The sequence below is a fragment of the Bombus huntii genome, chromosome 15 (assembly GCF_024542735.1).
Source record: "Bombus huntii isolate Logan2020A chromosome 15, iyBomHunt1.1, whole genome shotgun sequence".
Classification (NCBI taxonomy): Eukaryota; Metazoa; Arthropoda; class Insecta; order Hymenoptera; family Apidae; genus Bombus; species Bombus huntii.
In genome coordinates, this window is record NC_066252.1 from 5,777,517 (window position 1) to 5,791,460 (window position 13,944).

The window sequence follows — 13,944 nt, forward strand, 5'->3', positions numbered from 1 at the left end:
CGAGCGAAGATTGCGACAAAAATATAAAAGTGACGTAACGCTATGATTCTCGTATCATTTTCAACTTTTCCTCGCAATTGACAATGACAAGAAAAATGATGGAAATACGACAAAAGGAGTTGCGAGCCGTATCGAACTTTGAACGAAACCAAAGGATGGTTAGTATTGCTGTAAATTTCCGCTTGGTCAACTGGAAGACGCATTCGACATCCTCACTGCCAGAGAAAATACGCGATTTCCGGTCGGAAGGGATAAAAGGGAGCCGGTTTCTTCGAATCTCCACCACGGCCATTGTCTCGTGGCGTTTCACGCGTTCGATAATAATAATGGTTCCATAGGGAACTGTGGACACACGGATACCCATAGAAATAGCAGAGACTCTTGCTTGGATGGATTTCTTTTTTCACGAAATTTATTTACCTCGTAAATCGGCCAGTCAACCTCCGTTAAACTCTATTTCTACAGTTACCAATGTTTCCCCGGTTTTTTCCTCTCGTGTTTCGTTTTCCTTTCAGCATCTAAGCTTTCAGCATCGAGCATCGATTTTCTCACCTATAGAATTTCACTTTTTTTTCGGACGATGCGCGTTGTCTAAGATCTTTAACGAGTCACTCGCGAATAAGGCCACGCTCCACTTTGCCTCGCCACTCTCGATCGATCTTATTCGCTTCTGTGTCGTGCTAAGAGTCAAATGGACCCGTAGTTGTTTGAGCGCGTTTAATATTGCACGTCTAAAACGTAAAATTTTCGACAAAAAAATTCGAATAAGATGTTCCCATTCTTTCCTGTGCTTTCGTTTTAATGGACAGAGGGATGTTTAATATCGTAGCAAAATTTCTATCAAAAGATTATTATATTATATTATTATAGAATATATTTTACAAGATATTTCTACAAAAATTTCAAATATTTCGCGATAAATATTTTTACAAAAAATCATTCAGATTCTCCAAAACGCATCCTTGCAAATGCATAAAGCTTCCATGAAAAATTACGAATTGGTCATTCTGATTACTTCAACAATTCTAATCTCGAAGAAAAATGAACGAGAAAATGAGGAAAGAAAAAACCATAGGCGAATAATCTCGTTTCTCAAAATTAATCAGACCACATGGACCAATTTCCCTTATTGTCTCAATGTCACATCTGAAAATAATCTTCACGTAGGATAAAATTGCGGAGAGATCGTGAATTACTATTTCTCGTCACTTAGCAGGCATGATCGAAGAGAATCGTTAGTTTAAAGTGTCTAGCGTGGTCTGGAGTTTAATCAAAGTTTCGAAAGCTCGGCTGCTTTCGTGCCTGAGGCCGATTGACGTATCGGAACCTCTATTCCAACTCTGACGAATGAATCGAGGAGGTTTGGTTTCTTCGATTCGCGGAATGGTTTTTCTTTAATTAGGATCTACGAGATTCCACCTTTGAATACCTGATTCAACTCATAGGGGAATTAGGTTCGCGTACGAATCTGGCACGGTGACCCTCGACTAACACGAAAATCTCTGCCACGGTAATTTCAGGAAATCAACGAAGTTTCCAAACTTTCGAGCACTTTCAACCCCTTCGATTATCTGCTTCTCTAACCTTGCGACGATGAACAGTTCGCCACTCAATAGACAAAATTGTAGGATGATTTTTTGACGATTATTCGATGATACAACCAGCCTGTAAGCAAGTAATATAAATATAAAAAATAATTGCTCGAAAAGTCGATAAAGCATTACTAAAAATCGTACATGAAAATCTATTCACTTGAAAATTAATTCGCTCATTCGTTGTATATCTTTGTTCGTCTATTCTTGTCAAACAATGTTTGTTACACCTTAATACGTAGTTCTGTTAATTTTTAGCATTTTTTTACCGTACTATAGCGTACTTTACCGTACGTTTCTATTTCGGATTTGTATCTTTTATCGCGCGGTTTATACGTGGAAAGAAACCTATATTGAATTTCAATTTTGGAATGAAACATGGCTGTAAATTACATGCAAATACGAGAAGACAGATTTCATATTATATTCGAAATATGTTACACACGCAGAATGTTTCGGAAAGTTGATCATAGTACGTAATGTTTGATAAAGTGTATCATATTATATTTTCTCACTACACAATTTCCGGGTCAACGACTTCTTCAAATCACGAAGTATAATGTATAACTAAGTTTTCACATTCGAAAATCTTCATCTGTTAATAACATTTTTCGTATCTGTTATCTTTCTCTTATCTTCCTCCAAAAAAAAAAGAAAGGGAAGGTTCTCGTGCTAAATACTAGTCAAGGTCAGGAAAGCAATCGCGGTGGATGGCCGAGTCGATCGCAAACATCGGGTGACAAGGGTTAAGTTTGTTCTCGCGCCCCCTATTTTTTCACGCCGCCATTCTTTTTTCGGTTTTTTCCCTCCACTCTTCTCTGCCGGCTTGTTTTTCCACTCGTTCCTGTATTTTATTTCCTTCCCTTCCTCTTTCCTTTTTCAATTAAGAGCTACTTCGACGTACGCAAATTGACACACATCGGATCGAATAAAAGAGAAAATACACGAGAAAGAGAGAGCAGAGGGTGAACATGGTAAATTGAAATCCGAGGCTCTCGAAAATAATCGAGCCGTCGTTTTTTCCGACGAACGCGTCCTCTCCATCTCCTCGAGCATCGCGCTGAAATATTTCACCCCTATCCGCCGCTGGCATTGTGATCCCGCATTTTAACGGAACAACCAACCAAAGGCTGGTGCCTCGGCTGAATTGATCCGCCGCAAAAATATTCTTTTTTCCAACTAGCGGCAATCTTGTCTTTCTTTCGTATTCAACGCCCATTCCTCTTTTCCTTCTAGTCGCTTACGATATCGTCGATTTTCGCTCCATCCTTATTCAGCGATCAGCCATCTCGTTTGCTGTCGAGAAACGTATCCGAGCTAATAAAAGCATCGTGGAATAAGAAATTTGGAAGATCACTTGTCGCAACGTGGTCTCAATCTGATTTCTCTTAAACACTTTCGTGTACGATTCTTATTGTTCTCAAATTTTGTCCATTTCTGGCAATCGCGGCGATCTTTGCCTTTGTCGAGGTAGACATTAGACAAGGTGGATAGTCTTTGATTTTCTTGTCTCGTTAGAAAATACGTTTCGTGGCAGCTAAAAGTTTCCAATTAAAGAATAACTGTGTCGTATCGTTGAGAGAAGAAGTTTCTGAAAATAAGAATTCACTGCACAAGTATACACTGCTAATATGCACCGTATTTTTGCTTAGAAATCTGCGTACTTTATATGAAAGCTTTGCAAGAAAAATTCTATCGAAAATAAAATTAATTTAAAAATTAATCAAATTAAAAATTGATTTAAAATAAAAAAATAAAATTAATCAAAAACAACTCGAACAACTCGATGATTTATATCGAGACAGCCGGCATAATCGAAGCGAAAGGGACACGAGCGAAACTCTCACTACCCTTTGCTTATTCTTCTGCTGATTATTCAAACATCATATTTGTCATTATGAAGTGAAACGGAACAATCAAGAGACTATCTTTTATTGTCGCGAATAATCGTATTCGACGTAGCTTGTGTACTCAACTGTTTCCGACACCGGTTCGTGCCACTTTGTGGCACTGTGTGTAATTAACTTCGACGCCGGTCTGGTAGATGTTGAAGACGCACAGAGATCAAAGGGAGGGAAGACAGGCGAGAGAGATAATACATCCGCACCAGAAAATCCTTGCAGCTGATACTGTATTTAAATGTAACAATAATACATTTCAATTCGTTCTCGTTATTAACGTGTCACTCTCAGTTAATTGTCTCGTCCATTTTCTTCCTCCCTATTCTTATATTGTAGCTTTCTCTCTCTCTCTCTCTCTCTACCTGTGTTTCACACTTGTTTCACACTTTGTATTCCTTTCCCGCGCTTTTTCCCCCTGCGTCATTTCTTACTCGCTCTTTATGTTATTTAATTCTCTGTACCTCGATCTCGTTTCGTTTTCTGTTCTTCGTCTCTCCTCGCAGTTCTCGTTAAACATTCCGACTTCGCGAGATTTCTACGCCTGCGACTTCTCGCATTATTGTTTTATGCATCTAACTGGACATGCTACAGCCGAAGATAATCAGAGCTCGTGCAAACGATGGTGATTCGTTTCTCATTTACGTAATAATATTAGACTGTCCGAAAAGTGTTTTCCTTTCGCAAACGTGTTTTTTACAACAATACATCTTCATACAAACGTGAAACTAAGTCTGTGAAATGTCGCGGTGTTTATCTCAACAGAACAAAATAGATCGTATATAATTCGACAAAATAATATAAAACAAAAAACGTTGTTCCTCTATTATTTTCTCATAAAACGAAAGAAACTTTTCGGACAACCTAATATTTCTAACGAGCCACGATCCATTTTATACCGATTCGTAATTAAGGGTGGATAGATTTTTTCGAAGATCTTTTGCCCCGTCCCTCGATTGTTCGCTAGAACTTTGGCAATAATTATTCGTCGTAACGAGTTTTTCATCGAAAATCAATTTTACAATCTTCCAATTTTCCACAATTACCTTCAACGAGTCAGTTTCCATTGATAGTCATTACCAACATTAGCGACAAAAAAAAGCGGAAAATTAAACCCCGTCGTACTCGCTTGGAACACTAGTTTCTGTATTGCCAGATATTTTTTAACAACTTCATTATCTTCTAACGAAAGTATGAAAAAGTTGCTGCGAGAAAAGGCGCTCGTTCTTCGGATATTTTCGCGTGTAAGTTCGCGCAAAGTTTCAAGCATTAAACATTGTTAGATAAGCGCAACAGTTTAGTTATATAAAATTCCTATTCGAGTTCATCGCGAGAAGCAGATAACAAGCTCCATTTCTAAAACGAAAGCTGGAACGAAACCCCGCTGCTATTCATGTAGAGACATCGTGTCGAATTCATCGTTCCCCGATGTAAACGTAATATTCATCCCCTTCGATCCGCGCCTAAATGGATCTCGGAGCCCCGATGGAAAAAAGAATTTATCTCTCGATCACAGGGTCGGTTATTCACCGATCAAGCGTACCAGGAACAGCAACATCGTTGGTTCGATGACGGAACAAAGGCCGGGAAAAAACCACTGGGAAAACGAGTTCCAGAGTAGCTGACAAGGGTGGAAGAATAGGGGCGCGTGAAACCACGACACAGGTTAGATACTGATGAAACTAATTTGGTGGTTCTTCTGGAAATTCTATTCGACCCATTTTTTCGCGGATAAACGTGTAACATTTTTTAGGAATTATTTAATTGTACCTTTTTAGGGATTAGCTAGAATTTTTCCGTAATTACAAGAATGTAACGAAAACAAGAGACGACATAGTTGGTGGTATACTGGGTATTTTATAATGAACGTGATAATTAGACCGTGAATGTTTGTGGAAATTCCTATTTTTATGAAGCTACGTAATTCGGGAAATAGAAGAAATTTGGTTCATTCAAAAAAATATTATACGGAATACTATGGTGCAAAAATATTTTGTGATGAATAGAGTATATATATATGAAATAAAATATAATGAAAACAGGAGACGTAGCCAGAGAAATATTTGATATTCTACAGAAAATGTAATAATCAGGCTAGAGATGTTTATGCAAATTCCTATTTTCACGAAGACAAAATTAGAATTTTCAAGCAGAGATTTGTTTCGTCGATAAAAATATTACAGTGGTGAAGAGAAAATTTCAAATTGGTTGTATGTATACAAGTACTGATGATCTTTGTATTAGTCTTTTGCTGCTACGTTGATAATAATCTAGAATATATTCTGGAATATACACGGTGTTTCAGCAACTCAACCAAGTCACTACGGCTCTCAAAGCCAATCCAGTATTCTTCTTTTTCGCACGATAAATTCTACAAAATTAGAATTTTCTAAACTAGTTAATTTTCAACCTATGTAAGTGCCTTAACTAATTATCCCTGTCCACACTAGAACACCTAATTTAATATTGAATACGTCAAACAACTCTCTACCAACGTTACATTATATAAATAATGCCCCTAAAAATACGAATCCCCATAAATATCCGCCATCTAGTAACAACAAATCTCCCTACTTTCTCGTCTCATCGAAGATAACCCCTCCGAAGAAGCTCTTTTATTTATCGATTCTATCAACCATTTCCTGTCGGAATCCATCGTGAGGATGTCATTCCCATCGCTAGAACAAACGACAGACAGAGAGAGATTGATAGGGATCGCGAATCGGCCGAAGGAGCAGGAAAGAAAAAAGAGACGAAAAAAGGAAAAGGGAGGGAAGAAGCAAAACTGAAAGAGGGGCGACACTGGAGGAAGAGAAACGTCGATAAAAAAGCGAACGATGTGGGTGTGGAGTTATGCTTGGAAAAAAAAGACAGTGAGCAAGGGGAATAGAAAATAACGAATGAAAAATGAAAGAAAATAAAAAGGGCAAAAAAGAAGGACAAGAAGAAAGAGAGGTAAAAAATTAGGCGCGAAAGAAGGAAGAATCGAGGAACGAGAGGGACAAAGAATGAAATAAAGAGGGTTGGAGGATGGTGACAGGGACGCAGGCTCGACAACACCCCGTGCAATAGGCCAAAGGTTAAAGAGAGCTAGCCGATTCCGCAATCGCTTGGCTGGCTTCCAATTTCACGACTCGCTTTTTACTGGCTGAACGCGCTGCGACGCGCCAGCAAAACATTGCAACGTGGATACCAGCTTCTAAGTTGGCCAACAGAAGCGCTGCTCGACCATAGAACGCTGAATACCATCCCACGAAATATACCTCACGGTTCTCCGCGTGCATCCGTCCGCCGTTTCGACGGCGATCCTCCCTCAAGATAACCGAACCGGAATCAATAACTGCCGGAAGATAAGCGCCTCCTCGTGCAATTGACCGATAAACTGTCGCTTCTATCGATTTTACTACCCCTGATCGATTTCTTGTTTTCTTCTGCTCGAATTTTAGAGGAAGCTCCTTGGGGGAGGGGGTATACATTTGGTGATTAATGGGATCGAGAAAACGAAGATCGTTTAGGGTACATGATTTAATTTTGTAGATATCAGGGAGAAGAGAACATTGGCTGGTTGTTGAAAGATGTATTCTTCGAAGTTTAGGCAACCTCTTCAACTCTGTCGCGTTTCTTGCGACAGTTTTCCATCGGATTGTATCTTTCGATCCGTAGAAAATCTCTCAAGTGTGAGGAAAACACGAGAATTGTCGAATTCTCGTTCCAATCGTACAAGGTTTCTTCTTGGTTGAAATGAAAGTGATGCCCAGAAATAAAAGACTCTAATATTAAGGATAAGGATTGAAAATTATAATTTAGTCACTTTAGTTATTTCAGTATTAATTAATCACTTCTCTATAAATATTTATAATAAAAATAAATTTTTATTCCAGCAACAATCCACAGACCTGTGCCAAACTAATTCCAAATTGATCACGAAAGAAAGGAGACTCATCGCGGCGACTCGAATTCGTTGGAGTAGTAAGGTTTCGTCGTGGCGCTAGTTTGTTAGGTGGATTAGCGGATTACCGCGTCGGCTGGCGATAAGTCAGCGTCTGGCACGACGACGGAACGGTTCCCCTATAATTAGATTCGCTAGCTAGCTGCACCGGGAATTCTAAGAAACCCACAACCATTTACTCTGTTGTTCGCGCTGTTCGAAAAATCGCGTCTTTTTCGCGTTTCTTCGTTCTATGGTAGCCAGCAGCTCGTGGATGTGTTGCGCGACGCAAAAGAAAAATAGGAGTATTTGAATTTCGAGGCTGGAGAATGTGGGGAACGGGGGCGAGACGAAAAACGAGGCTGTCGTTTCTGCGTCGTTAATTTTGCACGCGTCGCGGTTTCAGTTCCGCGCCGCGACGATGCTTGGCAACTTTTTCGCCCCATTCTAACCCTCTCTGCCGGCTGGTGATCACTGTCCCACGAATTCACGTGTAATTTTGTCCATCTCGCTCGTTTTTATTGTAGTTTCGAGCGACCAGTGTTAGTACAGTTCGACTCGAAATTAATTCATTCCGAATTTCGAGTTTGAAGAACTTTGGAGATAAATATACAGTACTGTGCAAATAGAACTTCTAGCTTATTTATGATGGTTATCTTGAAACTGCGAGTCGAAACTGCTTGCGCATTTATAGGAAATTTAATGAAATAACAGAAGACTCGGATAATGGATTTACGATAAATATTCATTTTATACTAACCGAGAATAATACAATGGATTCTCCACTCGTTTTCGCTTTAATTATTTCTAAAAAATGACTAGGTTACGGATATTTATGAATTTAAAAGAACTTCAGAGATATAAAAATACTCAAAATGCACGTAATATGCAAAAATATATGAAATATATAATAATGCACAATATTTAATAGGTAGAGTAATTTTCTACCTAAATTTCAACTTTTTGATTATATTAACTTATCGCTTAATTTGCCTCTCTTATGAGATACATTTATTTATTAATTAGACCAAGAATTTTACACGACGTTGCACAATTTATATGAAATGACAACTAACAAATTTTTCTTTCAATTCATTTTCAAAATCCTGGCCCTTTAGAACGTCAAAAAGTAGAGTAACTTGGATCATTTTTTAAATAGGATAATTCATGCTACGTCGCTGACGATACTTTCGAGGACTTCGATTTACAGAGCTGACTGCAGTGTAACATTCGCGCAGCGGTTGGCTGGTTTGATAAAACGGCGTTAAATTTGTACAGCACCTGTTAAATTCGCATTCTATCAATCGAATAAATCAACCGATCGACAGAGAGAGAGAGAGAGAGAGAGAGAGAGAGAGAGAGAGAGAGAGAAAAGTGAAAGGAAAAAAGAAAACGAGCCAGAGAAGGGTGGGGGCACGTCATAAATTGACTTATCTCGATGTCGGCCGCAATATCGGTTCGCAGAGTCGTTCGAAATCATAAAAAACCAACCAGCCCGCAGAAATATAAATCGGCCTCCCTTTTGTTGACGTACGAGCATTAAAAATGCATAGAATAACAAGGGCAGTGCGTCTTTTTGCATTTAAAGCGACCGGAAGCGGTACTCGATAAATTGCACCCGGGGACATTTTACATGTAAATAGAGAAAATGGGAGGGTGCGAGCGTGACAGGGAATGGATCGTAGAACAACGAAATTAGGGGCGTCGCGATCAAAGCCGCTGCGAACGGCACACGATGAAACTACGACATTAAAATCCATTTGCATTTTTCACCATCACATCCACCACGAATCACTGACACCGCCAATATTCCCTGATGAAAAAAGCAAATTACACCCGGCATATTTAAAATTTAAAGCACTATCCCGTTTAAGATGCAAACACGGTTTTTCTAACGGCCAACCCGATTAATCCCAGCCCTTTATATACACGGTGCCTAAAACCGATCACGAGCAACCATGGCCAGAGTAAAAATGTCTCCCGCGTTTCGCGAATAGCCTTGGTTCTTCGTAACTTTTACTAAACTTTTAATAAACATTCTTTTTAGATACAGAGACGACGAATTTATAGTAAATCGATTTAGGATACTCTCGTTAGAACAGAATTACAATCGCGTTATAGTATCGAAACTTCCTGTTGAGGAGATCGGCTCGAATTAGGTTCGGTCCTCGAGTTGAAATTACAATTCTATCAGCACTTGAGATGCCTTACGAAAGAGCGAAATAAACTCGACCGTATCAGGCGGTGTAGCATGCAAAGTAACCAGGCTTCTTCTTTTATGGAAGGAATCTAGACAGTGCTCACCTGGTTACGTTGATTTGATCAGCGATCTCGACGGTTCCCAAGTTTCGATATCCAGCGAACAGCATGCCGTTGTCCATTAGACCGGAACCACGGCCGTCGATCGTTGCATAGATGATACTCTTGTTCGTTACAAGGTACGTGCCCCAATCGACATTGAACTTCTCTGTGACTTGATACGAATCTGGACCTCCGTATCTGTCGCAAGAAAATTCCTGATAAATTCAAATACTCCGGTGGATGATTATTGCTCCTGGGGTTATAGCATTGCGAAGAGATTGGATCAGATCAGGCTGAGGTGTATAGTTTGTTTCAGAATTGGTAGAACAGTCGACGATATTTGCAATACAAATTATCGCGATGAGTTTGCTTTGCGAAGTTCATCCGTTTTAAAAAATAATAAAAATATTTGTAACTTTCGAGGAAATTTGTGAAAAGTTGTAACGTCGAACACGTTACGTAAATGCAAGTTAAATACTATCGAAGCTAATGACGTTTTATTCGTGAAGAAAGCTTATAGGAAGTAGTATAACGCAATTTTGATCAGACCGAAACATTATCGAAGAGATGATATTGCCATTAATATGGAAAAGATTCTGAAGTAGTAGTATGAGAAATATAAATTATATGCATCAACAATTTAACTAATTGATAATTAAATGATATACTGTGGTATTTATAAGAAATGAATAAATTGTCACATCGTGTAACGCCATTATGAATTGCTATAATATAATATATCGATGTAATGAGGTTCGGTATCTCCAATAAATTTCATTTGATCTTTTGATTGAATTTACGAGCGTATAACATCGCGCGGATAATATTTGTCAAAATACGATCGAATGAAATTATGTAGTTTCGCTTTTGCCCTTTCCCTTTTTATCTTTAATTTAATCAGAGTTGGATAATCGAATTTATGACGTTTGGTTGCTGGAGACTGTAAATTTTCTATTTCCAATAGCAGCACGCACACACGAATGTCAGACAATTATCAAACAATTTCAGCCGAATAGACGAAGAAAATCTAATTCAATTATTCACTTTAATTCAATCATTCAATCGAGTCGTGCGTTTCTATTTATACACAGTCTAATTCGTTTGCAACGAGTTTCGTCGTACAATCCAATTTTCGAAACTCGAATTAACGTCTGGCCGAGTTCGGTCTCGATCAAATTTATCAATTAACCTGTCCAACAATTCGTCGCAACTTTATTCGTTTTTCTTTCTTTCTTTTCGTCGTTTCTCTCGTATATCTCGGCAAACGTTCGACCAAGAAAAATCTCGGATTTAACTCTGCTATTCTCTCCCGATTAATATAACTCGAAATAAAAATTATATTGCAGCGGATATTGTATTTTTGAATATTTGTAGATATTGTACTTTTACGTCTACTTTTTATGCATTTTGCGTTTCTTAACGGCAAAGATATTATTGCGTGCTTATGAACCAAAGAAAAATCGAGGGGAACAAGGTTCGTTTAATCGATTTATGCGACTCATCAGTGGGACATACGGAAAGAATACGCGGCGGTTTTACGCGAGACCTCGATTTTCATATTCGACTCGCTAATTAAATCTCAGAGCGGATTCATCAAAATTCAGAAGGCGCGTTTACACGGAGTCGAATGAATTTCACGACGATATTCCCGAACGTTTCACGACACCTACTGATAGGGCAGATGGCGGCAAAAAATTTTTGATAAATGACACGCTGCTAGTGACGCGGCCAACGCGCCACCCGAGTATTTTCCGCGCGCGTTTCTTTCTTTTTCTCCATTCGGCACGAATAATTCCGATCCGCTTCGAAGACATTAAAGCGTATTCATGGCGGCCTCCAGCATTTGCATACGCGGAAAAAAAGGAACAACTGCGCGAACGGAACATCCAGGGAAATCAAGCTCGATTTTAAACGTTTTCTCTATTTTTACACAGAAAAAAAAAAAGAAAGCAGAACGAAAGGGAAGAGAGATATATAGTAAGGAAGGGTTATTTCAGTCACTCAAGCTTTAACATCTTAATATTCAATTACGAACTTTCTATAGAATAATGAAATTCGAATACTTGTAGACACCGTTATGAATATATTGTGCGTGTTATACGAAACGTTTAGAAATTTCATTAACACTATTATGAGACTCGACTATCGAGATTATATTGGTAAAGTTTGAAACCAACCTAAGGGTATTCGTAGAAATTACAAGATATTTAACGCAAGTATATATTTCGTAGAGATCGCCAAAATTAATTATCCATTATCATTATTAATTTAACACTTGTTATATGTTTAAAATGTCTATTCTCTTCTAATATAGATTTTTTATTGAATATGTATGTTTGCAATAAATACCTCGTAGCTTCTAATACATACATTTTTAGATTGTTTTTAAATATAATCAATATAATTATAACAGTTGTATCTCGTTACAGTACTAATGAAACTTTAAAATCTTTTACATAATACAGACGATATGGGTGTAGGAGTCTCCTATGGCGAGCGTCTCTAAATTAAACACAAACCAATTTCCATTTATTTTGACCGCTAGAAAGTACCAAAAGTGCTAAAAGCGTCGTAATATTTTCTTAACCTTTTGTAGCATGACTCAAATAGTAACTTCTTAACTACCTTCCTCTAGGACTCCTTGATTTTATTCGTGGTTTTAGTCTTACGAACCCGGTTACCCTGTGTCTGTCTATCCGTGTGCAGAAATGAGATTACTCACACGAAAATCAGCATGGGATATTTGGTGGCGCCCGACAAATCAGCATTTGGTGGAATCAGTAGTCTGACACGGGCCTCAAATCCTCCGGGAACCGGCACCTTGTAACGGCGCACCACCGGTTGCGATTTCTCCGCGATAATCTCGGAAACCGCCTCGTTCTCCTCCCATGCCAGCAACTTCGAAGAATCCTGAAAGAGCGAATTGCATGGAAATGTGACAAACATCGTTCCCATAGAGATAAAGTAGAGAAAGTCAATTTTCCAAGGTGGATTAAGTTTCATTTTTATTATATTAGTGTTATAGGTGGTATTTTACGTACTTTTACGTTTTTCGTAATTACGTTTACCGTATTTCATAGAATTTTGTTATCAGTACAAATACATTTATTATGTTTGAAATATCATAAATGGTATCACCCGTTAGTTTCAGGAATTTCTTTGATATTAAATTTTACACTAGTTGAATTTAAATGCATGTTTAAAACTGGGGAATTTTGATGTACATGAGAAACGGTACAGATGAAAATGTATGTTTAGAGTTCATTACGCTTATTATGAAGAGAACGCGGGGAAACTACGAAGCACTAGCGTACAAAATAGATTTAATATTATATTAATATCTTGTTGATCCTCCCTTTCCGTAGGCGAGGACAATATGCAATTTTCTTAGGATCATTTCGTTATTTCATTCTAAGATCTTTGTTAGCAAAACGTGTACCAAGAATGTATCCTGGATATTCTTTCTGAATACGTTCAAATACCAAAGAAACTAAAAATCTTGCTTGTAATAATTTTTGTTGATATCACGAATACATAAATTCTTATAGGAATATTTCAATAGAATGTCATACTAATTATGAAATACGCGTAGACTCATTGAAACCATGTTAAGAGAAGAAAGAAAGTTTTTTGAATAACCTGAATAGTAAAATTGTAACAGAGTAAGCTCTGGCAAAAAATTATTCAACGGCATTTGCATAAGAATCGTTGCTGCCGAAACGTGATAATTATCTTTAGCCAAATAATATTTTTCTGTCTCCTCGCTTTCGTTTTATTTTTTTACTCGTCTCTAAAGCTAAAGTATTACCATTTGGTAGATGGCCCAAGATTTTTGCTCAGTGCTCTATGTATTAGAAGCTATCGAAGATCCTCGGTTCACGGTCGTTCAATATTTATCCAAATAGCGGGTGGGAACGGTTGGTAGAAAAACAGTGGCGTCTAAGTTTCAATCGATACCGAAAGGCGTCTCGCCATCCTCTCAGAGGACCTCTTCGAACTTGGACCCTTAATTTACCCTTATTTTACTACACGGCGCCACCTTCTGCCGCCAGAGGATTTTCCACGGCGATTCCTATTCCCTGAACTTTTCGCCTACACGTCGATTCTTACACACACATACTGCTTCGATTTACCATCTACTGTCCTTGATAGAATCTACTAAGTAGTTAGTCCACTAGCTTTCCACCGCCAGCTTCGCCAATTTTCTCTCTTTAAGCCTTCTCTT

The 13,944-nt window shown here is 38.3% G+C and overlaps 1 protein-coding gene across 7 annotated transcripts in view; it reads right to left on the bottom strand.

Annotated features, from left to right (window-relative positions):
- LOC126873902 (venom dipeptidyl peptidase 4-like) overlaps window positions 1-13,944 on the bottom strand; it is a 303,798-nt gene that overhangs the window by 11,310 nt on the left and 278,544 nt on the right. For all 7 annotated transcript variants that reach the window (XM_050635247.1, XM_050635250.1, XM_050635249.1 and 4 more), the window contains 2 exons: window positions 12,442-12,629; window positions 9,723-9,917 (listed from right to left, as the gene is read on the bottom strand). In XM_050635247.1, coding sequence (XP_050491204.1) covers window positions 9,723-9,917; window positions 12,442-12,629 — 383 coding nt within the window. The remainder of the gene's footprint in view (window positions 1-9,722; window positions 9,918-12,441; window positions 12,630-13,944) is intronic.